The 23,386-nt window shown below is 47.0% G+C and overlaps 6 protein-coding genes across 6 annotated transcripts; 3 read left to right on the top strand and 3 right to left on the bottom strand.

Moving 5' to 3' along the window:
• Positions 1–4,930: 4,930 nt before the first annotated feature.
• Positions 4,931–7,510, bottom strand: H257_09833 (hypothetical protein). Its single transcript, XM_009836198.1, has 10 exons — positions 7,079–7,510; positions 6,942–7,020; positions 6,726–6,891; positions 6,453–6,572; positions 6,289–6,404; positions 6,213–6,230; positions 5,712–6,110; positions 5,478–5,657; positions 5,274–5,423; positions 4,931–5,231 (listed from the first exon to the last, which is right to left on the bottom strand). Exons 8-10 carry the CDS (start codon positions 5,625–5,627, stop codon positions 4,977–4,979), a joined length of 555 nt encoding a protein of 184 aa, XP_009834500.1. The 5' UTR covers positions 5,628–5,657; positions 5,712–6,110; positions 6,213–6,230; positions 6,289–6,404; positions 6,453–6,572; positions 6,726–6,891; positions 6,942–7,020; positions 7,079–7,510; the 3' UTR covers positions 4,931–4,976.
• Positions 7,511–7,638: 128 nt separating this feature from the next.
• On the bottom strand, positions 7,639–9,203 carry H257_09832 (hypothetical protein; the record flags this gene model as incomplete). Its single annotated transcript, XM_009836197.1, has 4 exons — positions 7,639–7,881; positions 8,650–8,956; positions 9,005–9,119; positions 9,176–9,203. 4 exons carry the CDS (start codon positions 9,201–9,203, stop codon positions 7,639–7,641), a joined length of 693 nt encoding a protein of 230 aa, XP_009834499.1.
• A 55-nt stretch (positions 9,204–9,258) lies between these two features.
• Positions 9,259–9,716, top strand: H257_09831 (hypothetical protein; the record flags this gene model as incomplete). The annotated part of the gene is made up of 2 exons (XM_009836196.1): positions 9,259–9,523; positions 9,601–9,716. The coding sequence occupies 2 exons, from the start codon at positions 9,259–9,261 to the stop codon at positions 9,714–9,716; spliced, it is 381 nt and encodes a 126-aa protein (XP_009834498.1).
• Positions 9,717–13,041: 3,325 nt separating this feature from the next.
• On the top strand, positions 13,042–15,054 carry H257_09830 (hypothetical protein; the record flags this gene model as incomplete). The annotated part of the gene is made up of 1 exon (XM_009836195.1): positions 13,042–15,054. The coding sequence occupies one exon, from the start codon at positions 13,042–13,044 to the stop codon at positions 15,052–15,054; it is 2,013 nt and encodes a 670-aa protein (XP_009834497.1).
• Positions 15,055–18,030: 2,976 nt separating this feature from the next.
• On the top strand, positions 18,031–18,471 carry H257_09829 (hypothetical protein; the record flags this gene model as incomplete). Its single annotated transcript, XM_009836194.1, has 1 exon — positions 18,031–18,471. One exon carries the CDS (start codon positions 18,031–18,033, stop codon positions 18,469–18,471), a length of 441 nt encoding a protein of 146 aa, XP_009834496.1.
• A 399-nt stretch (positions 18,472–18,870) lies between these two features.
• H257_09828 (hypothetical protein) lies at positions 18,871–21,328 on the bottom strand (the record flags this gene model as incomplete). The annotated part of the gene is made up of 5 exons (XM_009836193.1): positions 18,871–19,410; positions 19,547–19,762; positions 20,209–20,820; positions 20,874–20,987; positions 21,032–21,328. The coding sequence occupies 5 exons, from the start codon at positions 21,326–21,328 to the stop codon at positions 18,871–18,873; spliced, it is 1,779 nt and encodes a 592-aa protein (XP_009834495.1).
• Between the last annotated feature and the right edge of the window lie 2,058 nt (positions 21,329–23,386).

Raw genomic sequence — 23,386 nt, 5'->3', positions numbered from 1 at the left:
CCGTGGACGTCTTTCAGATCGACCACGACGAGGTACTTATATATATATTTGTATATACTGATCTTCGACTTCACACGAAAACTACCCTATTTGGATATATTACACAGATATATATTGTCGATTTTCTTCAAATTTCCCAATTTTGCATGGTTCGTTCAATCGAGCTCAAATAGAGCCGAGACATCTGATTGGCCATTATCCACTTCGGCCCTTTCCAGTAGAAACTCGAAAATGGATTGTAGCCAATCAGCGACAAGTAATTTCGGATTGACCAATGGGAGAGATTGGTGCTGGATTCGCTTGGCGAGATTCGATTGAACGGGGTCCGGAAATTCATACCGAATCTCCAATATATATATATATATATATATTTGGTCTGAAGGATCGCTGTATGTGGCGATGAGTTCTTGGACGTGGATGGATGATGGCTGGGGGGTATTGATTGATTGGATTGGTTGGAATGTGTGTGGAAAACTAAGAAGAGTAGGGTGTTTTATTATTATTATTATTCTGTAGGTAGTATCTATTGATTTTGGCTTTGAAGACTTTTTAATAAATTAGTATTCGTCCTGACAACTTGTTTCGTAGGAGGACTTTAAAGATACGTTGAGACGACTGGCGCGGCACAGTGTGGGCGCGACTGAGCCCGTGGACGAATAACGTAGCGAGAGTAATAAAAAATATATTTCTTTGAATATATAAATAAATATAATATATATTGGGCTAAGAATTCGTCATTACATTGCCACGGTTGAAAAGATATGCATTGGAGAAATGAAAGTCAATCACAAGTCTGCATCTGGTATTGTATACTTGCTACTAGTTCAGCTAATAGTATGATGCAATACGACTAAATATATTAATATTTGGATGTTGGCGAGATTAAGGACCCGTCTGGCAACGTGAAATATTACAATATTCTGGCCCAAAACGCAATTTTGGGGCCAAATTCAATAAATCTGATAAATATTGAACCATGTCTTGAAGCGTTTTAACCTAAAATCAATATTTCCAAATGGGATTTATTTATTCCTTGAGGAAATCCAAAACGCCACATTACTAAATGGACCTTTTACCTCCATTTTGAAAACGTCATTTTTTATTTATCCCATTTTGCCAGAAAGTGGAATATTATTTTTGAAATGTTACCAGACGCTCCCTAAACTGGACTAACAGTAAATCCTAGCTAAAAGATCGCGTACAAATTTCTACCCCTCGATCTCGTGAAGACCTTCAACAAATTGTACTAGTGAGTTAAACGTAGTAGAGTCGTAAGTTTGGGATCGATGGCCTACCAAACTAACTGTAAAAATGGCTATAAGGTCGTGATTAACAACAATACGCCAAGTATCATGACGGCTATGGCGACTGAATGCAAAAGCATTCGTCGGGACGAAATAATTCGACAAGTCGTCGGAACGTTGTTCGCCTAACGACTACTATGTAGTAGTTGGGGCTTCCAGTTGAGCATGGTAATATAGTACCTGATCATGCAATTCATCGCGATGTCCAGAGTAGTACATGCCCTTGTCGTCGTCAGGGTAGTTAGCAGACGCCAAGAGCGCCGCTCGTTTTCGGTCGACCAAGTATCGGGAGGTTGACCAGCTGCACCTAACTCACTCCTTTGTCATCCTTATCAAACGAGTTCAATGGGGTGCGCTTGTGGCAGTTATGACTTTCTACAGTAGTACTGGACAGCAGTAAATATTAATTTCAACCTTGGATAATTATTCGAATCTCCGGTGTGTAATTTAGTACAGTACTGGACAGCATTAAATATTAATGCCAACCTTGGATAATTATTCGAATTTCCGGTGTGAATTTGGATATTAAAAAGCAACGTTATTTATCAATTCTCATCGAGATAAATTTATAGATGCAGCTTGGTCGAGGGCTTTTTTGTACTAATGTTGACGCCAAATGGGGAAGCGATTTTCCAGCAAGACAACGCCAGTATTCATCGCTCACGTTCGACAATGGCCTGGTTGGAAGAAATGCCGTGGACTACGATGACTTGGCCTGCTATGAGCCCTGATTTGAACCCGATAGAGAATGTTTGGGGGGTACTAGCGCGCAAAGTTTATGCACATGGACGTCAATTTGACACCAAGGCCCAATTGAAGGCCCAGATCCTCCAATCATGGGAGGAAATTGATCAAAAGTACCTATCGCACTTGGTAGATGGTATGCCAACTAGAATGGCCCAAGTTATCCTTCGTCGTGGACAATGTATCGATAAATGAGCCAATATACACAGTGCGTCTATAGTTTTGTTACACCCAAAATTTCGAAATTTGGGTTTTTATCTGGATCCACAAATATTTGAGCAAAATCCTTCTGTAGATTACCTGGAAGCACCATTTGAAGGTTTTTGACTTTGATGGTTTTGGATAAAACTATAAATTTCATGACAAACTAAAAAAAATAAGGTGCGTCTATAGTTTCGTTCCGGACTGAATGTGATTGGTTAATTAAACTCACTCACATATGAAGGAAATCACGAAATACCTTAAACTTATCGACGGCCCTATGACCAACCCACCGATTGATGGCATGAAGCGGACGCGAATCAGGATGTAGTGTATATTATTACTGCGAGTAGCTATACGTATACATGGGACTAAACCTCGAACGATTGCTTCAGGCCTCATGGCCTGGAGCAGTCGTGTGAACTGTACTGCATGCTACCAGACTCCCACAGCAACCAGCCTACGCCACAAGCCGCCAAAGTTCCACGTGCTTCGTGCTGCTTCTGTAAGACATCTTCTATAGTCGTGATTTATGTAGTGCCTAGATATAGAATGAACCTTGCTAGCGGTACTAACGGATGGCTGAATCCGCAAGGGGATCGATTATTTACATACCCACGGACCCACTGAGCAGTGTGTATGAGGTGGCAAATTGAAGAATGACGACATTGAAATGTGTGGTTGGCCATAAATTATACTTGAAGTACTTCAAGTACTAGTAATATTAATTCAATGAACACGCAGTATTTCTGGAAGATGATACCGGGTAGGGTTGAACAGGAGCACGTGGCCTCGTATTGCCTGACTGATGTACAGTACTTCGAAGTACTAAAGTAACTAGCCTTGCTTTGCAGATGCCTTATTCACAACTAATAGAATGATAAGGGGAAGAGCTGATACAGTATAGTAGAGGATTTGCCCGTCGTTGTTGCTCGCATCAACGACGGGCAAATCCATTTCTGCTAGTAAGGCAATACTCATTCGAGAGTCCAGAATCATGCCAGCAGTTGAGCTAGCAATTTGATGTAGCCCTTTGATATTCCTTTGTACTAGTATGCGTTATGTGTGTGCAATGTGACTTTGTGTGAAAGTTAAAAGTAAAACGTACAGCTGTGTGTGGAGCTCAACGACAAGTTATTCGTGTAAACGCTAGCAATTTGGGTAAGAGCCGTGGTGAATCTACATCAGAAAGTAGAGGTTTCATTCAGTCACTAAGCGCGTCTAGCTCATAGTGCATGTAAATCGCTAAAGCTGTATCGATTGCAACCCCTACATCGTTTATAACCCCCCACGGCATTATGTCCCCTCCACAACGCTTCTGCTTGTCTTATCGACATGTGAAAGCACACAAGCACCATTCTACGAGGTTAGAGCCACCATTCACGACATCATGACTAGCTTATAGTGTATGTAGATCGCCAGAATACTAGCGACTACAACTCCTGCACCTCCTCAGCCCTTATGCATCCCCCCTTCACCTCACAATATTCGACTTGTAATATCACCCAAGCCAAATTGCCTAGCACACTCTAGCACGCTGTTTATTGTTCTCAACGCTCACTCGAATATACACTTAGTAGTGTCAAGGCTTTTTGGCCAAAATATGCTGTCCTCGTTTCGATAAGTTTAGGATAGTTCGATCGTTACATTGAAGATTAGTATACTCTTGGAGTAGCAAATTGTAAAAAACTACCTAACAGTTACTAAAAAAGTTACGTTAAGTTTCATGTGGGTTTTTGTGGTACAAAACCGTACAACCAACGTTCCCAAATGAACTTCATACTATTGCAATATTGTATACTTTCGCTGTAGCAAATTATAAAATACTACCTGGGCGTTTCACAAACTGCGAGCAACTAAGTACAAAGCAACCAAGAGTAATTGATTCTCCATAATTATTCAGCTACTCGCGGGGTACACATATACTGTAGCTTGCTTACTTCCGGCACGCATATCCTCCGCACACATACTACATACAGAACTGCCTCTGGCCAGCGCAACGAGCCATTGTGCTGCCACATATTCACCCTACAGCCTGAGTTATCGGCATAATTCTTGTGGCCCCTTGGAGCCATTCATTTTGAGCACTTCCGGGGCACACATACACTTCACATATATATTACATTACAGAACTACCTCTGACCAGTTGAACGAGCTATTGTGCTGCCTCAGATTCACTCTACAGCCTGAGTTATTGTTGTCGCTCCAGCCTTGGAACAAACACGCTTGACACTAACAAGGTCAATTCAGAAGTAAATTAGAGGTTAAGTTCACTCTCTATCTGGTGGGCTACTAGTACATCTTAACTCATCTTGCAAATTGTATACGAAAGGAAACTGGCCAATCAAAGCACAGTATTCGAGGAAAATTCAACAACACCAAATATACGGTGTTGTTGAAGTTGCCTTTCGGCGGGACCATTATTTCGCCGACAACAGTTATGGACATGTACAGTCACTGTACATGTACAGTACGTTCATTCCTATCGTATGAACTTTTCTTTTACTGTATCCCTTGCCACCATCCGATTATTGATTTCCCCGGGCTACGCAGTGAATGCCAACAATTCAGATGTAATACAATTCCCTTTTTAAGCACCTCGATGCACAGCCGCATCACTCGAGATTCCACCTCACCACATGAGTTGACAGGTGGCGTCTGTTCTGTGGTTTTCAGCAAAATTTATGTGGCAAGAATGTGAACTCAGTTAAAGAGCCGAGGAATTCATCATGAGAGTTCCTCACCCGACAACCATTGGCAAAACAGCGTCGCCGAACGCGCGCACAGGACCATCATGGAAATGACCCTCGCCATGATGTCCAACGCTGGCATCGCCCGTCGCTGGTGGGCCGAAGCCGTCAACATGGCCGTCTTCATCTTGAACCGCGTGGTCCACTCCACCACGGCCACCACTACCCCCATCGAAGCATTCACGGGCCACCGACCATAGCTCGGCAACATGAAGGTCTTCGGATGTGTTGCCTACAACATGATCAAAGACCCATCAAGAAGGGATAAACTCGCCTCGAAGGCCGCCAAGTGCGTGTTCCTCGGGTACTCCAAGAACGTGAAGGCATTGGAACTGTATGACCTCGCCGCCAACAAGAGCGTCACCGGCTTCCATGTGAGATTCCACGAAACCGAGTTTCTCGGCGAACGGGCCAAGATCGACGACTACGTAGTCACCCGCGACGATGACGACGACGAAGAAGATGATGAAATTGATACCTCCGATGAGTCGGCCCACACGAGGCCCTCCACTACTCCCGCAGCGACGCCGCGACACCAAGTCAAGACGCCAAGGATGACCCTCCTCCTGGACACCCCGCGCCAACAAGCGTCAAGTGCCGCTGTAGCTCCAACAAGCCACTTCCGCATTCCCTCGCTCCAAAGCAAATTCACCAATCCCTATCGCAGCGATCAAGTTAACCACCAAGCCGTCACCAGCAGACAAGCAATAACCGTTCCCTGCGCCCCCACTCCAGCCTTCGCGTCCTGCGCTGGTTCGATGATGAAGGTTTCTCCCACCGCAATCCAGCGCGTCAGGCCGCGGCCGCAGAGGACATCGCGACTTGGATCGCGAGAGCCGCCGACGAAGTGGCGGCCTCACGCTCTCGAAACCGTAGCTCCGACGAACGAGACGCAGGCCACGCGGCATGGGTTTCGACGCAGGAAACCAATGATACACCCGACGAAACTAAGGACTGCCTCCCCCCCGACCATGAGACCGTCACATTGGCGTTCGACGGCCTCGAAATCCCGTGCGCGGCGTTCCCTAGTCCCGATAACGTCCCACAGAGCCACAAGGAAGCCATGGCGTCGGTCGACCACGCCAATTGGGCCGAAGCATAGCTCCTAGAGCTGAAGCAATTCCGTGAGTCGTCGACTTACCTCAAGGACGCAAACCCATCGGCTGCCGATGGACATACGCCAAGAAGACGGACGCTCAAGGCAACGTCGTACGTGTGTTTCAAGGCCCGGCTAGTATGCAATGGCTTCAGCCAAGCTGAAGGAGTAGACTACCATGAAACCTACTCACCTGTAGTCAAGATGACGACTGTGCGCGTGTTGACGGCTTTGATCACCGCCCGAGACTTCCATGCCCAAGAGGCCGACGCCGACACCGCCTTCGTTCAAGCCATGCTTCGCAAGGACCTGTCCATCTACGTCAACCAAGTCCCAGGATATGAAGACGGCACTCACCGCAAGTTGCTGCTGGTCAAGGCACTCTAAGGCCTGAAGCAAGCTGCTCTCGAATGGTACAACCACTGCTTGGCCACCCTCACCGCCCTCGGCTTTGCACCAAGCCAATTCGACCCGTGCCTATTCATCATAGGCACGTGTGAGGCGCTCCAAATGATCAGTACCTATATTGACGTTTTCACGGTCGTCGCGAAGACCGCCGGCGCCGTCGACGCCATCATCAACCAGGTGGAATGCAAGTTGAAACTCAAGGGGCAAGGGGAGTTACATTACCTCTAGGGAATCCGATTCAGTCGCGATCCATCCACCGGGTCAATGCGTATGAGCCAGGAGGCCCACGCGACAAAGATTATCGAGCGGTTCGGTCTGTCCAACTCGTGCCCACACATGACTCCCGCCGTGGCCGAGCATGAAGACCTTTGGTTCGATGACATGCAACCTAAGGTCGACCAATCAGTCTACCGATCGATGGTGGAGAGCCTCATGCACCTGATGACCCGACATCGTCCAGCGGCTGTCCCGCCATCTGCACGACCCGCGCGTTCCTTACCTCGTTGGCACCAAACGCCTAATGCGATACATCAAGGGAAGTGTGAGTCAAGGCATCACGTTCACGCGACACCCACCCGTGCTTGTTGGGTACTTTGACACCAGCTGGGCTTCAAAGCCCTACCGGCGCTCCACCACTGGATTTATCTGCCTTGTCGGAGGTGGCGCCGTCGCGTGGAAATCAGCCCGCCAGAAGTTTGTGGCCCTGTCGACATGTGAGTCCGAGTACATCGCACTCGTCGAGCTCGCCAAAGAGCTTCTCTGGGTGTGCGGCCTTCTACAAGAACTCGGGTCAGTACAAGAGACAGTCAAGACGTACTGTGACAACACTGCCGCCATTGCCACCGTAGAGACAACGGCCATAAGCGAACGCAGCAAGCACATCGAAGTGCGACATCACTGGATCCGCCAAGTCATCGCAGCCGGCCGCCTGAGCGTCCACCACGTCGGTACAGCCGACCAACTCGCCGACGCCCTCACGAAGACACCGACTCGTCACTCAATCGACAAGTTAGACTAACAGTAGTCGACAGATTCGAGGGGGCCTGCCAAAACATATCAATACAAAGAGTTTTTTTGAATTTCCAACACCTCCGCTGCATGTTAACGTTCGACCAATGAAAAGAGATGAAATTTATTACATCACTGATTCTGAACTACTTGAGTCGTTACTGCTGCTGCTGTTGTCGCTGCAGTCGCTGTCGCTATCACTCGCATCGCCTTCGTGTTGCTCTTTGTTGTACGCAGCAAGCTTGTTGAGTTGCCTGTCGGCCTTGTGTATGCAGCCCTTGATGCTGCTTGGAGTCAAGTCCTCGAATGCCTTCATGAGCTGCACGCGGACGTCTTTAAACGTGGTGTCTTGTGTGTACTGACGTCCATCCTGCACAACATTAGCATATATGCATAGTAAAAATCACTGTACTTGGCACTTTACGATGGCCCAAACAATCTCGATTGGTTGAAGGTCACTGTGGTAAGGCGGTGTGTAAACAACCTCATGCCCTGCGGCGCGTGCCAAGGATACAACCTCGATGTCAATCTTGCTTACATGCACACTTAGCTTTTACCACAATGCAGCCTTCGTTTCATTTGTGAAAGAAATGCCGTACACCGTGCAAGCATCCTGTACGACACTCTTCTTATTTCCATACTTCAGTGTATCCAGAGGAAGCCCTTTATGGTATTTTGCATTGTCCATTACTACAGTATAACAGCATTCTGTAACCCAAGATCTTCTATTTCGATTTGTGAGGCTGGTGTCGAGAATCAGAGCCAGAGTGCCGTGTGCGTGTGTAATGGGTGAACTTTTCGCCTGTATTGTCACACTTTGTATTATATGTCAGAGTATATAAGGTAATAGGGTGAAATTAGACAGTTTTTTGAAATTCAAGGCATCGTATCTGTGGGTACATAAGGTTTAAAGGACTATTTTCTTGACACATTTTTAGCATATTCGCCGCGCTACATTTTTGCTTTTCACTTTTTTATACTGCGTTCGTGTAGCAAAAGTTATAGTCAAAGGCCCCCTCAGAGCTGTCGACTACTGACTACAGAGTCCATTCATTCAAAATAGGTTAGACTAACCACCTAATCACTTTTCCATATTACCAAGGCTTAATCAGCCTCGCTCGACTCTACTCCTCGCAACATTGGCCGCCTTACAGAACGCCTTGAACATCACGGGCACATCGGTGAATATGTTGTCGGCTGGCTCCCACATGTTCTCTACGTCTTGGAGTCGGCGCCACTTGATCAACAGCTCGCACACCTTGGTCGTGGGAATGCACCGCGCGTCCACCATGGCCTTTATGTCGAACTCTTCTGAGTTGTGGGTGACTTGGTCGAGCAGCTCGAATATCACGTCCAAGTCACAGTCCGCGTAGAACTTTAGGCGGCTGGCGTGGATGGGGCGGACGTCATGAGTCAGCTGGTTCTCGACGTCATACACCCAGTTTCTGTCCACCTCGGTGACGACGGCCGGGCCGCAACAATTGGTTCACAACTTCCCGAGCAAGTACGCCCAGGCGTCCTGGTAGAGGACATAGTCCCCCACAACGAACTGGGCCATCCGTACGCCCTTCTTGTCGTGGTACTGCCGCGAGCATTTTCCACTGACATCTACTTGTGCATTTCTTTCAACGCCAGCTGGGCCGCGACAATGCTCTCGCGCTGACCTTCCACCTCTGTCAGCATTGCCGACATTGTCTGACCCGGCAACGCCACCTTGTCAGCCTTCGACATTGCCGGATGGACAGATATGGCAGTCACGGGGGGCATACCACGTGGGCTGGTGTTTGCCACTGGATTGGACCAACTCCTTACCAAGTATGTGGACGTGTTCCGGCTTACTTTGGGCCGAGACCCACCCGTCAGCATGTCCCCACTGAAGTTGCACCTGGCCAACGAAGCCAAGCCGGTGCGCTTCAAGGCCCGACGTTACTTCCTGCCACAGCATGAGTTCATGCAGAAGCACGTGGAAGAGTTCGAGTCGGCCGGATTCACTTACCGCACCCGACCAGTCGGTGGGCCTGTACCCCTCTACATTGTCCGCAAACCCCATACCAAGGACGAATTTCGTATGGGGCTTGCACCGTTGAAGTCGTAATGCGCCAACTGCTCCGATTGTGTCGGGCGTGCCTCCGTCAATGGCAGATGACCGCGACCCAATGTCCCGGGATCGACCTGGTGATCATGCTAATCAAGAACGAGCGCTAATCAAGAACCAGCTGCTATCACCATCCCTCGGTGGTGTAGCACCTATCACGGCCATGTCCAACCGCCCCCAATGTCCCCGATGGACACAATCGCGTTGCCCGGACGGTTGAAGACAGCGACATTAACTGTAGTGGAGCCAGCCCAACGGGCTCATATCCATGACGCCCAAGAAGCGTTAGATGGGATACACAAGGAAATGGCAGCCACCAATGCGATAAGGACGAGTGTGCAAAAAGACGCACGACGCGAAGAAAGGGGTGCAGATGGCCCATTTAGTTGTGGGCAATTATGTGCTATACCAAGACGTCTGGCAGCACCAGCGATTCAACCTTGGGGCCAAATCATGTGAACCGACTGTGGTTACAGACGTGATCAACCGTTGTTTTTACGACGTCCAAAACCTTATGACCAGGGACGAACGAATGACGCATGCTAGACGGCTCATGCTACGTGGATAAAGGCCTCGATTTAACCGAAGACTTCCTCGCTCATGCAGTGCATAACTCCGAAGGTTTGAAGTTGAAGCCATCGTCTCGGTTCGCTAAGCGACGAAGAAGACGTATGAAGTGCTTATCAAGTGGCGTGACCTCCAAGCTGTGGAGAATTCGTAGGAACCAGCCACAAACATCCAAGAAGACGTACCTGCGTTGTTTGCGGCGTTTTGCAAGACAGCGAAAGCACCTGTCATTGTCAAGAAGATGGCGAAGGTTCATGCCGAAAACTAGCCATTTGGGGGAAATCTTTTCTGCGAAATGACGATCCAGCCGAAAGGCAACTTCAACAGCACCGTATATTTGGTGTTTTTGCATTATCATCGAATACTGTGCTTTCATTAGCCAGTTTTCTTTAGAATACAATATGCAAGAGGAATTAAGATGTAGCCGACCAGATAGTAATGAACTTAACCTCGAATTTACTTCTGAATTGGCCTCGTTAATGTCAATCGTGTTTGTTCCACGGCTGGAGCGACAACATAGGTGGTGCTCACGTGCTGTCGAGGGTGTAAACCACGTAGGTAGTGCTCATTAGAACAATTGTAGTGATATAAACTATGAGGCGATCATAACGTCCTGAGTGGTGACTGCAGCCTCGACTTCCTACATACTAGTACTACTACTGTAGTACAGTAACGTTACTACTGGTTTACCTCACCACTTGATTCCTCATTGATAGCACTCCAAGTGGCGATCTCTGCCTGCACACAATAGCTTGGAGATTGGATATATCCTCTAACATTCGATGACGCATGTCTCAGCCAAGTCATTACTCCGGAGTATCCGATAGGTACACAAACCGTATCGTTTGCTCCTATGGATGGCAAAAATTCTTCCTTGCTTGGTCAATGATTTTTACTGGTACCATAAGAAACATTATGATGTGAAGTTGGTATCGAATAACCCAATCACAGTAAGTAAGTGAGTAGCGTAGCTGGTGGTACTACGTAGTATGGGAATCCGGTTGGCTGCGTTAAACGACTTGCACATCTATGCCTCCGTCAGAAGCCCTTGGACTACTGTAGAGGTGGACAGCATTAACAGTAAAACTAACTACCTGTATACCAGCGATCTTACTGTATCAGACGTCATCCACCAACTTTATATCAGGTCACTTACCTGATTAGGATAATGATAGGTCATTGTGTTAGGGTAAAGCGACAAGAGGAATAGATAGATCACCACTCTAGTCATCCAGGTTTATGGATGACTACCGTGGATGAAGAAATATAATTTCTGGATTTAGATGAAAAACACTCATAGCCCAAATGGTCAGGAGCATTTTCTGCGTGGTAGAATCTCTCACCGGGCCTAATCCATTAAGAACTCATAAAAGGAGGAACGTACAACTATATATTAGCTACTACGTAGTAATACAATTTCGATATTGGATTAAACAAGAAATACACAAATCAGAGTCCACAATACTGACGTTTAATTGGCTACAGGACTGGTTTACCTCACCACTCGATTCCTAATTGATAGTACTCCAAGAGGCGATTTGATATATCCTCTAACATTCGACTAGGCATGTCTCAGCCAAGTCATTACTCCGGAGTATCCGATAGGTACACAGACAGTGTCGTTTGCTCCTATGGATGGCAAAAAAATTCTTCCTCGCTTGGTCAATGATACCCTATGATGTGAAGTTGGTATCGAATAAACCAATCACAGTGAGTAGCTCGTACTACGTAGTATGGGGATCCTGTTGGCTGCGTTAAACGACTTGCACATCTATGCCTCCGTCCGAAGCCCTTGGACTCATGGTGGACAGCATTAACAGTTAAAACTAACTACCGGTTTACCAGAGATCTTACTGTATCAGACGTCATCCACCAACCAACATTTTATCAGGTCACATACCTGATTAGGATAATGATAGGTCATTGTATTAGTAGTCAAGCGACAAGAGGAATAGATAGATCACCACTCTATCATCCAGGTTTATGGATGACTGACTACCGTGGATGAAGAAATATAATTTCTGGATTTAGATGAAAATTACTCGTAGCCCTAATGGTCGGGTAGACGAAATATACTATTATAGTATTAATACGTAAGAATAATTCCCTCATTAAAACAGTTCCACTGTTGTTTTGACCCGAAATAGTGTTTCAATGAGGGAATTTCAACAAGGAATAGATCGACATCGACGCCTTTTCGAAACTACGCACTGGCATTTTGCACATTGAACGACAGCAATCAAGAACCTCGTCGAAATACGATTACGGCCAGACAGTGTACCGCAAGTACACAACTACCGGTAGTATTGAGTCTACGAGTACTCTATTCCGCATGTTCGACTTCAATTTCTCATCGAGGATGCACCTTGGTCAATGATTTTGACTGGCAGCAAATTGAATCCTGTGTGATAAGAAGTTTCCGGTGGTATCGAATAGTAAACGTACTACGTATTACAGTACAATTCCGTCATTAAAACAGTTCCACTGTTGTTTTTCTCCGGAAACACTGCATTATAGTGTGAACTTTGTATGCTCGGACCACCTCACCACTTACTAGGGGCTAAGTGCATCTCAGTGGTTACAGTAGCGATAGCTGCTGTAACCACTTGCGATTCAGTCGTATGAACTCACCGGGGGTAGGTCGGAGTCCCAGGTTACAGGGCTATGGGCGAAAAGGTGTGTCCGGATGGGATAATACCCTCATTGAAACACTATTTCGGGTCACAACAACAGTGGAACTGTTTTAATGAGGGAATTATTCAAGAGTAAAGCAACCACAGTGAGTAGCGTAGTATGGGAATCTGGTGCCTGGTCTTCACTTCAATGGTTGACATTTTTGGCCAACTTCATTTTCGTTTTCGCTCTACCATGGTCAAAGCCCTGATATTCGTCAGTGCGTTGGCCACTGCCGCTACAGCTGGCTCCATTACCGAACTCCCCGAGTCTGTGACCAAGCTCATCGACTATTCCGCAAACCCCTGCGAAGACTTTTACCAATATGCGTGTGGTGCGTGGTTGAAGGATGCTGTGATCCCCCCGGGCAGAGACTTAATCGATACGGCGCCCACCAAGATCTCTATCCAAAATGAAGCCGTGTTGCAGCAGATTTTGTCTGACAACTCGACCAAGATTGGAGCTTTTTACAACTCCTGCTTGGACACGGCTACGCTCTCGTCGCTCGGCGTGTCTCCTTTGGACGACTCGATCAAAGCCATTCGGTCAGCCAACACCACGTTGGACCTCCTCGTTGTGGCTGGTGAATTGGGCAAGAACGGCATCCCTGGCTTCGTGGACATCAGCGCCAGACGTGATCCCGCCAACGCAACCAATAACGCCCTCTTCGGTTCACGAGCCCTCCTGCCGCTGAATCGAGAGGACTACATCACTCCTTTTTATTGGTATGCGTTCAAAGACTTCTACGGAGAGTACATTGAGTCGGTGCTGCAGCTAGCTGGCTACACTGCCGATCAAGCGGCGGCTGCCGTGCTGGTGATCATCCGTTTCGAGCAAACTCTGGCGGGTTTCGCCCACAAAAAAGTCAAATACACGAAAGCCAATGGGCCTCCGTACGCTGTGTTGACGTACTGCGAACTGGATGAGAAGTACCCGCTGCTTATCGGCTCGTGGCTCAAGGCCAATGGCTTCAACGTCCAGGACCAGTGCGGTGGATCGAACGACTGGGTGGGGTTTCTCGACTTGAACTACTTTGACAAGACGGAAGAGTTGTTAAAGAACACGGCGTTGGACGACCTCCGCACGATTGTGGAGTACAAGCTCATCCACGCCTCGTCCAAGCACCTGACGCCTGAGTTCCGCACGGCGAACTGGAACTTCTTTGGCAAGTATTTGCAACAAGGGGAGGAGCCTACTCGTGAACAGTTTTGCGCCAAAGAGGTGGACGACGTCTTAGGCGAGCTGCTGGGCCAGGACTTCCAAGACACGGTGTGGTCGGCTGGCACGGCCAAGACGGCCGACGAACTAGTCAAGGCCTTGAAGTCGTCCTTCTCCACTGGCATTGCCACCGCCGACTGGTTGGACAACTCGACCCGCACCAACGCGCAAACGAAGCTGTCCAAGTATGTGCATTTATTGGGTGGCCCGGAGAATCCGCAGCTTTACCCCACTCTGACGTTGGACTCGAAGACGTATTTGAAGAACCGCTGGAAGGTGTCTCAGGTGAATATCGACACCAACTTGAAGCTGAACGGCCAACCCGTGAACAAGCGCAAGTTCAGCAGTCCTCCCCAAATTGTGGACGCGCGGTACAAGCATCGCGAGAACAAAATTTTGTTCACGGCCAGCATTTTTCAAGCCCCGTACTTTGATCTCAAATACGATGCTGCCCAGAACTTTGGTGGCATCGGGATGGTTATCGGACACGAAATTACCCACGGGTTCGACAACCGCTACCGTAACTACGATGGTGACGGCAATTTGAACCCGTGGTGGTCGAACGCCACCGACATTGCGTTCAAGACGAAGGCCCAGTGCATAAGCGATCAGTACGGCAATTTTGTCGTCCAGAGCGACCTAACTGGCGCTGTGTTGGGCAACGTCAGCGGCCACCGGACTTTGAGTGAAACCATTGCCGACAACGGGGGGCTCAAGACCAGTTTCCGTGCGTACCACGAGTACTTGAAGAAGTTCCCGTCGCAGTACACGGAAGAAGCTGGCGACAAGTTGTTCTACTTGTCGTTCGCCCAACTCTGGTGCGTCAAAAACAAGGATTCTTCCCTCCGCGCGTCTTTGAGCAGGAATTACCCGCCCGGTCGGTTCCGTGTGACGGGGGCGTTGCAAAATAACGCTGAGTTTGCCCGTGTGTTTAAATGTCCCATCGACTCGACCTTGAACCCGTCCAAGAAGTGCTTGTTGTGGGAATAGGGTTGATGGATATGAAAATATGTAGCATTGTACAGTACATTCGTGAGGATATGCTAAGGAAACGATGTCTGCGTTGAAATATGTTGGTTTCCGTGTGCGACGCACACAAAATCTACAATGTATATGTGAGATCACCGTTGTAATCGCCTACGGGTGGTAGTTGTTGGACGTGCAGAGAACTGCGTGGGAACTCGCGCAGAGTTGCATAGCAAATATTTTTCATCAGCATGAAACACCAGTCATCGGCATTTTTGTAAGCCAATAGAAATGCAGAGTTACTCTTATTGGCCAAATTAAAATCCTCCATGAAATAGAGTCCGTGATAGCTAATAGGAGGGAAAATATATTAAACATGAGAGGTATGTCAACTTTTGAATTTGGCATGGCGCCGAAAACGGCATACTCAGCCGACGACATGTCAAAAGCCATCGACGACGTGCTGAAACGGGTGGATACTGTTGCAAACATTGCAATGCGTCATGGAGTACCTCTTCGTACACTCCATACTCATGTGCATCGATCCAAGGCAATGGAAGCCACCGTGACACCCTTGTGCACGGGGCCACCTCCATCTCTCCCCATGTCGTACGAGGACGACTTGGTGACCTGGATCCTCGGCATGGAAACAGATTGTCGTGCCGTCGGGCGCAAAGGAATCATCCAGAAGGCGACTGTCATTCTTGAGGTTATCCACGGATCAGCTCAACCTTTAACGCGTGGCTGGTACCATTGGTTCATGGCGCGTCATCCGGAGCTGAAACGAAAGAAGGCACAGACTCTATCTGCAGCTCGAAGTGCCATCACGCCGGACAAGGTTGTGGACTTTTTCCACCAGCTTGCCCACTCATTGTCATGCGTCAATTTGGATCCTCGATGCATTTTCAATATGGATAAGACAAGTTTCTCACCCAGTCAAGCCCCCAGCGTGGCTGTCGCGCATCAGATGTCCAAATCAGTATTCGTGACTGAGCCGACGATGTCATGTCACATCACTATCGTTGCTTGTGTTGGTGCCGATGGGCTCAAGATCCCTCCACTGTTTGTGTTGCCTGGCGAACGCGTGTTGATGACAGTGTGTGACAACCTGACAATTCCCGGTGCAGTGGTCACAACATCGATGAAAGGTTGGACGAATTCCTTCATTTGCCGCAAGTGGCTAACCATGCTGAATGACTCGGTGCCCAGTGACGTGGCGCGTCCCATCTTGTTGATTGTCGATGGGTGCTCATAGCATTACTCGGTCCACATTGTGGAGGAGGCGAAGCGTCTGAAAATCCTTCTGCAGTTTTTGCCTGCAAATTGGACCCACCTCTTCCAGCCGCTGGATGTGTCCGTTTTTCGCCCCTTTAAGATTGCCATCCGATCTCAAATCGCTGACTACATGTGGAATGACATTGGAAGCAACGTCACCAAGCAGAAGGCAGTCTCCATCACCTGCGAAGTGTGGGCCAATTCCACAAATATGTCTACCATCGTGAACGGATTTGCCTCGACTGGGTTGTTTCCTCCATCGTTGGATGCCATGATGTACCGGTTGTCTCTGTTCCAACCACCATCGGAGCGTGTAGAACAAGTTGAAGAAACTTGGCTCGAACGTGCTGCCACTATTCGCAAGTCTGTACTACTCCTACCTCCCAAACGCAGCAAGAGGGGTCCAGTGCGAAAGACGTTGTCGGTGAGTGGCATGTTTATCACAGCCGACTATCATGAGCTCCTTCAAGCTCAAGCTGAGGACACGAAATCGAAGAAAAGAGCAAAGAAGCAGCGGATGATTCCTAGCCCTGGGGCACTTGAAATCGTAGTGGTTTAATTGTATTGTTAACCAATGGGAATTGATTTTGTTTCAGTGTTTGCATTAACCAATGGGAATTGATTTTGTTTCAGTGTTTGCTTTAACAATGTTAGTCAAAATGTGATATACATTAATATAATATACATCCAAGCAATTGCTTCGTATTATAGTGTAGTAGTAGTAAAAAAGTGGATTCTGAGTGTGGCGTCATCACCAAGGAGAATTATCGTCCTTATAGCGTGTCAAAGACATGACTACATCAACTGATGCAAATACCCAACCTCAAAAGTACATCTAATGGTGGGCCCATAATAATGTTCCGTACTCCGACGATGTCCAATTGACCTGAAGCAAAAATTGCAGTACCGGTCAATGAATTGGCCAAGGGTTCGATCCCCACTGAACGTATGACTTTTTTCGTTTGTGGTAGCACACAAAGAAACTGTAATAGTTCATACCTCTCCCAAGCACATAATACTTTGAAATTTGATATTTTGACAGAATTCCACATACCAGCAGTTGGGGAAATTCAATACATTACGTAAGTCTAAATGTGTGCCGATGACCGGTGCCCTATGCAGCAAGGCTTACTTTGAAAATTCATACCGTTTGTGCTCCCTATTTAAATTGATATTCTTTGAATATCAATGAATGAACATAATCTTGCTGTTGTTTTGATGTATGGGCCATCTCAATATGCGTTGTCGTCACCGAGAAATCGACGAGCAAAAAAGGTCGAAAAATGCCGATGACCGGTGCCCTACGTTAGTGTTTCCGTAATAATTACCCTCCATAATTAGTACAATCACGGAAACTCATGAAACTTTATTGAGGAATCCGTGAAAAGAGCAGCTATCACGGATTCGGATAATCACAAGATATAGTGGTTATCCGAACAGGAGGGGTTCCATTCTGTGGTTTCGTGCACCATGACCAGGTTGACAAGTGAGGATGACTTGGCGCTGTTGATACAGGCTAACAACGAGCGACCATTCCTCCAAGATCGAGTCATGAAGTATTGGGAGGTGCTTGGGTGCAATTTGCTAAACCCCTGGCTTCTCTCGCCAGGAATGCGAAGTCGACGATAAGAAAACATCGCACAGGTTCCACCTGCTTTCGACAACCACGAAAAGTTCCAGAAGGAGTCCGTGTATTTATGCGGTGTCGATCAAGAACACAACGAAATGCATATTCTTCTCGACGAGTTGGTTGCCTTTCGAAAGGACAACGTGGCAAAAAAGAAGGGCAAGCAACAAGCAAACGCGGCTGATCAGAAAGAAGAGGCGTGGTCCGAAGAGGCAGCACGGCACATTCGAGATGAGACCATGCGAACGTGCCCCATGAAACGAGCGAAAGTTCAAGATGACGAGCGAGACGAGGCATCTACAACCCCTTCGAAGAAAAAGATGCTTGTCGACCTCCACCAAGACGAGGTCCAATTGAAGCGGGAACGGTTGGCATTTAAGAAGGCAAAAATGGAGCAAGAGATTGAAGAAAAGCGCCTTGATCGCGACGAACGGTGTGAGGCACGGGAGAACGACCGCAAGCAGCGCGAAGAGACGCGCAACCAAATGTCCGAGATTTTAGCACTCGAACTTGCGGCGGTAAACAATCGCATAGGTTAATTAATTTACGCGAGAGCTAGTTGTGCTGGAATTAATATTTTGGAATACATAGTACTAGTACACATGTACTGTACTAGTATGTGTTTGTAGTGCTCACTTACTAATTGTAAGTAGTAAATTATTTTTATACTACTAGTACATACTACATAATATTTTTGAGCTACAAAGTAGTGAAATGAGTATTATGTATGTCCAAATTCTTTTCGGTAGATGGATAGATAACACATGAAAATGAAAATGTATTGATCAATTATGTAGTTAGATATTCCTGAATTGAGGGAGGCTTCATCCCAAAGAACGAACTAATTTGGTTTCCACCGTTAATGCAAAAGTGGGAATTTGGTCAGAAACATTGCTATCGAGATGACTTTCCCAACACTTTGCAGCATAATTTTTTTGCTACATCTTGAATGTCACGAACGACCACAGTGTTTTCAACCTTGAAAACCACCACTCCATAGACTGACGCACAGTACTCATGGTGCTTTTGAACGCGCTTTCTTGTTGGGTAATCGTATTGCCTTTGTACCCCGAAAAAATCCAGCGCAGAACACCATAAGCAGGATCGCCGTAAATGAAGTAGTTGTTGAAAATGTAGGAGCGCTCCGTCACGTAATCCAGCAGCTTACTCTCACGAAGCAACGTCGTGTCGTGTCGCGCACCCTCGAGCGGGCCCCAGAAGTGGATGCACAAGTTATCCGGTGCAGTTATGGCTTGGAAATTCAAGCAGTGGCGCCGTTTGTGGACACTGTATACGTAGCGCTGCATGTCGGGAAAGGCAGATGCACTGGTCTGAGTGATGCGGCAGGTTTCGAATTTGCTCCCGTCGATGAAACCAAAGAGGCACGCCACAGGCGAACCTTTGTTAGCGATGGCATTGGCGTAGAGCTGGAGCCGTGTCTCGACGGTGTCAATTGCAAAGTAGATGGTGCGTTTCCACTTGTCGTAAAGCAAGTTGACAATGCTGTCGACAAATCGATTCCCGTGAGCGGCCGAAGAGGGCCATCATGTCACAGTAGCGTTTGGGGTAGCAGAGCCGGTGAAGCAAGATGCATATGGCTTCAACAGCATGGACACGGTCGCGCATCTCAGTAATGACCACACTTGGAATACCCAGAAGGTTGACGAGCAGGCGGATCTCGTCGGAGCCGAAGCGAAACTTCAGTTTGAGGTCAGCATCGTTGTAGGAATCCAAGTTGAAGCGGACGTCGGGAACAAGAGGTCGTTTAATCGACGCTACGAGTACGAGCAGAAGTCTACGACGACACGCAGGCCTCGCGAAGCGTTTATGCTTGACAACCATAACATGTTCTTCCCGAGACAGGATTATTGCAAAGTAGTTGATTTCTTATGTTTATTCCGGCCGCAGAAATCTATTTATACAGCGAAATCGTCTAAATTTACAGTTAATCCGTGTTCGTGTCCGTGCAAAAAAATGCACGGACACGAACACGGATTGAATTGTGAAATCTCCCTAATATTGTAACATGAACTTCGACTGGTACTGTAGTCAAGGAGTAAGCGTAAGCGTTCGGCGCGACAGCTCAAATAGTAAACCGTGTTGGGTGTCTTGTGTTAGCCCCGGGTTCGATTCCCGGGCGCGGTGAACTTTAAAAAAAAAATATTCGCTTTGAAAATATCCTAATATTCGCATACAATAAATAAACACAACGAATAATTTTATTGTTTTGCATAATTTTCAGGTGTTGGAATGACCTTCTCGAAGCTTCGACGAACCACGTCTTCAGAGACCATATCCCACGCAGAGATGGCACGCTGCACCATGGCCATGCGTTTTTGCTGAGCGGTGAGTGAGTACGGATCTTCGTCGTCGCCAATGATCTGCTCCTCCAGGAGCCACAAGTTGCGGAGGTTGCGCTTGAAAGGCGCCATGACTCCCACGTCGAGCGGCTGGCACACGGACGTGGAGTTGGGGGGCAGAGGACGAAGGTGCGTACCCAATTCCTCGTACATGATCTTGTACGATGCCGCAGAGACGTGGCACTCGAAGTTGTCCATGAGAACAACAGATGGCTCTTCGATGCTCCCCCCCAGCACCTCCCGCAGGTACTGAGCCCAAACAAGTCCATCCATCCAGGCCTTGGTTTGAACAGCGTAGTAGTGTTCGCTTCGAAAAGTGGGGAACTCCGAGGACTCGATCCGACCACCAGGTGTGCCACGCATGATGAACATCAGCGGTAGTTTCGTTCTGTCAGCCCGCACAGCGGTCAAACGCATCAAGTGTTTCTCACCAGCGGAGATCTTGGAGCTTCCGCCACGAACTGCCCAGATGTAGCTGGGAGGTAAGTCGTAGTACATGCCGGTCTCATCCACGTTGAACACGCAGTCCTTGGAGTAGGAGGCATACTCGTGATGAAATCACCGGCGAATTCCGCAGCAACCTCCGCCAGCACGGTTTGCTTGAGCTTGTTCTTCGCGGGACGTTGACACGAGAATCCGTGGCGCTTGCAAAATCGCTGCAGTAGCTTGAGCAGTGAGTTATAGGCAGCATTCAGCTTTTTATAGCAAAGTAGTTGAGCAACCACTCCTTTTGGTTCACTTTAAACCACGCAATCATGTGCGTGGTGGTCAAAGCACTTTCATTATCGCGAACATGAGTTATGAATTCAACTAAACCTGGAGGGTCAGGGAATTCTTCGTAGCGGCCACCTGGCTCGAGCTTTTTGTTTTTCTTGTTGCCGTAGTACGCCAGTAGCTCGAAGCGCTGGGCCAGCCAGATGCGAACGGTGAGCAGAGGGACTTTCAGTCCTCTCGCCACCTCGCGACAGGACATAGACTCGAGGAGACCGATTGCTTCGAGCTTGGTTGAAATCAGATATTGCGTACGCCGGTGCATGTTTGGTTGTGTGCGGTGATGTGTGGATTTTGACACCACAAACGGATATTTTAATATGAAGAGTGCGCGGGCGCGAAGTATTATAATTCCACCAATTAACGCGAGGTATTTTGGGGTTTCATTTTGATTAGATAATTTGTTGTGTGACACACTAATATCTTCGGCGGGCGTTGCATTCTGTACTTCCCAGTATGCCTCCGTCCGAAGCACTTGGACTAGAGATGGACAGCATTAACAGTAAAACTGAATATACCGTTACCAGCGATCTTACTGTACCAGACGTCATCCACCAACATTATATCAGGTCACTTACCTGATTTGGATAATGATAGGCCATTGTATTAGGGTAAAGCGACAAGAGGAATAGATTGATCACCACTCTAGTCATCCAGGTTTATGGATGACTACCGTGGATGAAGAAATATAATTTCTGGATTTAGATGAAAAACACTCTTAGCCCAAATGGTCGGGAGCATTTTCTGCGTGATAGAATCTCTCACCGGGCCAAAGCCAATAAGATCTCATAAAAGGAGGAACGTACAACAATATATTAGCCAAAACATTTTCGATATTGGATTAACAGTAAACAAGAAATACACCAATCAGAGTCCACAATACTGACGTTTAATTGGCTTATCCCCAGTGAGAGATTTTATGACCTGGACTAAAGTGATTAAAAATACGCCATTTCTGATTACAGTACCTACCACTAAACTTGAAGTTCTGGGTGATAGAAGCTCTCACCTGGACGAAACATACTACTAGGAATAATTCCCTCATTAAAACAGTTCCACTGTTGTTTTGGCCCGAAATACTGTTTCAAGTGAGGGAATTATTACATCCGGATACGATAAAGTATTCATGGGTTATTGTTGAATTACTCACTGTCAATAAATATTCATTTTTTGGACTGGCTGGAACAATTTTTTATCCTGTGATGTGTAGAGTACGAAAAAATATTACGTAAGAATGTGGATTCGGTACTAATATCCAGACCCCTTCGAATCAAATCCCGAATCGACGCTATTGGCTAATCCAATTTAGAATGGATTTGATTGGATCTTACAGAAAAGGCAAGGATATTCAACTAATCAAAACTCTAGCGTGATTCCATATTGATTAGACCAATCACGCGAATTTTGGAAGTTTATATCGAATTCACAATATTTTCTCCTCGTTGCGTGTCACAAATAAGCGTAATTACCATTTCTTTTACTTCGAAGTACTGAAATAAATATAAATGCTATTTTCCCTGCCCCTGGGGCTAGCCAGCCGCTCCTTTAACAAATTACCTTGGACTATCTATAATAATGCGGCTCGAAATATCTGGATGCATTGAAACGATATAGAGATAGTGTCAGTCAGGGCGGAAGGAATGCAAGAGTTGTGACTCCCATAACATATAACCCCTCTCAGACTGCACGTTAAACTCCTGAATTCAAATATACCTTTGGATCGAGGGAATACCTCCTAGGTCAAGTCTGTGAGGGATTTTATTTTGTTAGAAAATGATACAACTCCACCAGGTATGAAATGAAGTTTCAGCACCTAATGCATGTTTATACTACTCTGGTCCGAAATAGTTGCGGCCTTCTTTTTTGACTTGATTAAATTATGGGGCTCCAACCCAAAACAACCTATTATTTGTATGTCACTCCAGAAACGAATAAAAGTGGCCAAAAATATAATGTAATTTTATTCAATTGCCAAAAGATCTTGTTCTTCAGAATTCAGAAGTGCTTCCATGGAAGCCTCTTCCCCAAGTCGAAAGTTCAAATGGATTAAGGCACTCTCGTAGTTATACGCATCACACTCAACGTTGAAGGTCGTGAAGTCCGCTATCAACGCATCCTTCTTCATGTGAGGGAGCTTATAATCATTGCTACCGTGTATTTCGATGCATTTCTCCATCACCTTTTGAAGTGTAATGAAAGTTTTTGACACCGTGTCCACGGGCAATTCATAAAACGAGGTTTCCACAGCATCAATAAGGTCCTAGATTGTTCGAGTGCACTTTTGATACTGCAGACTTTGAATAGAGTTAAAAAATCCTAAGCC

This window comes from Aphanomyces astaci, assembly GCF_000520075.1.
Source record: "Aphanomyces astaci strain APO3 unplaced genomic scaffold supercont1.25, whole genome shotgun sequence".
Classification (NCBI taxonomy): Eukaryota; Oomycota; class Saprolegniomycetes; order Saprolegniales; family Verrucalvaceae; genus Aphanomyces; species Aphanomyces astaci.
Note: the sequence above shows the minus strand (reverse complement) of the source record. Positions and strands in the feature narration are given on the sequence as shown.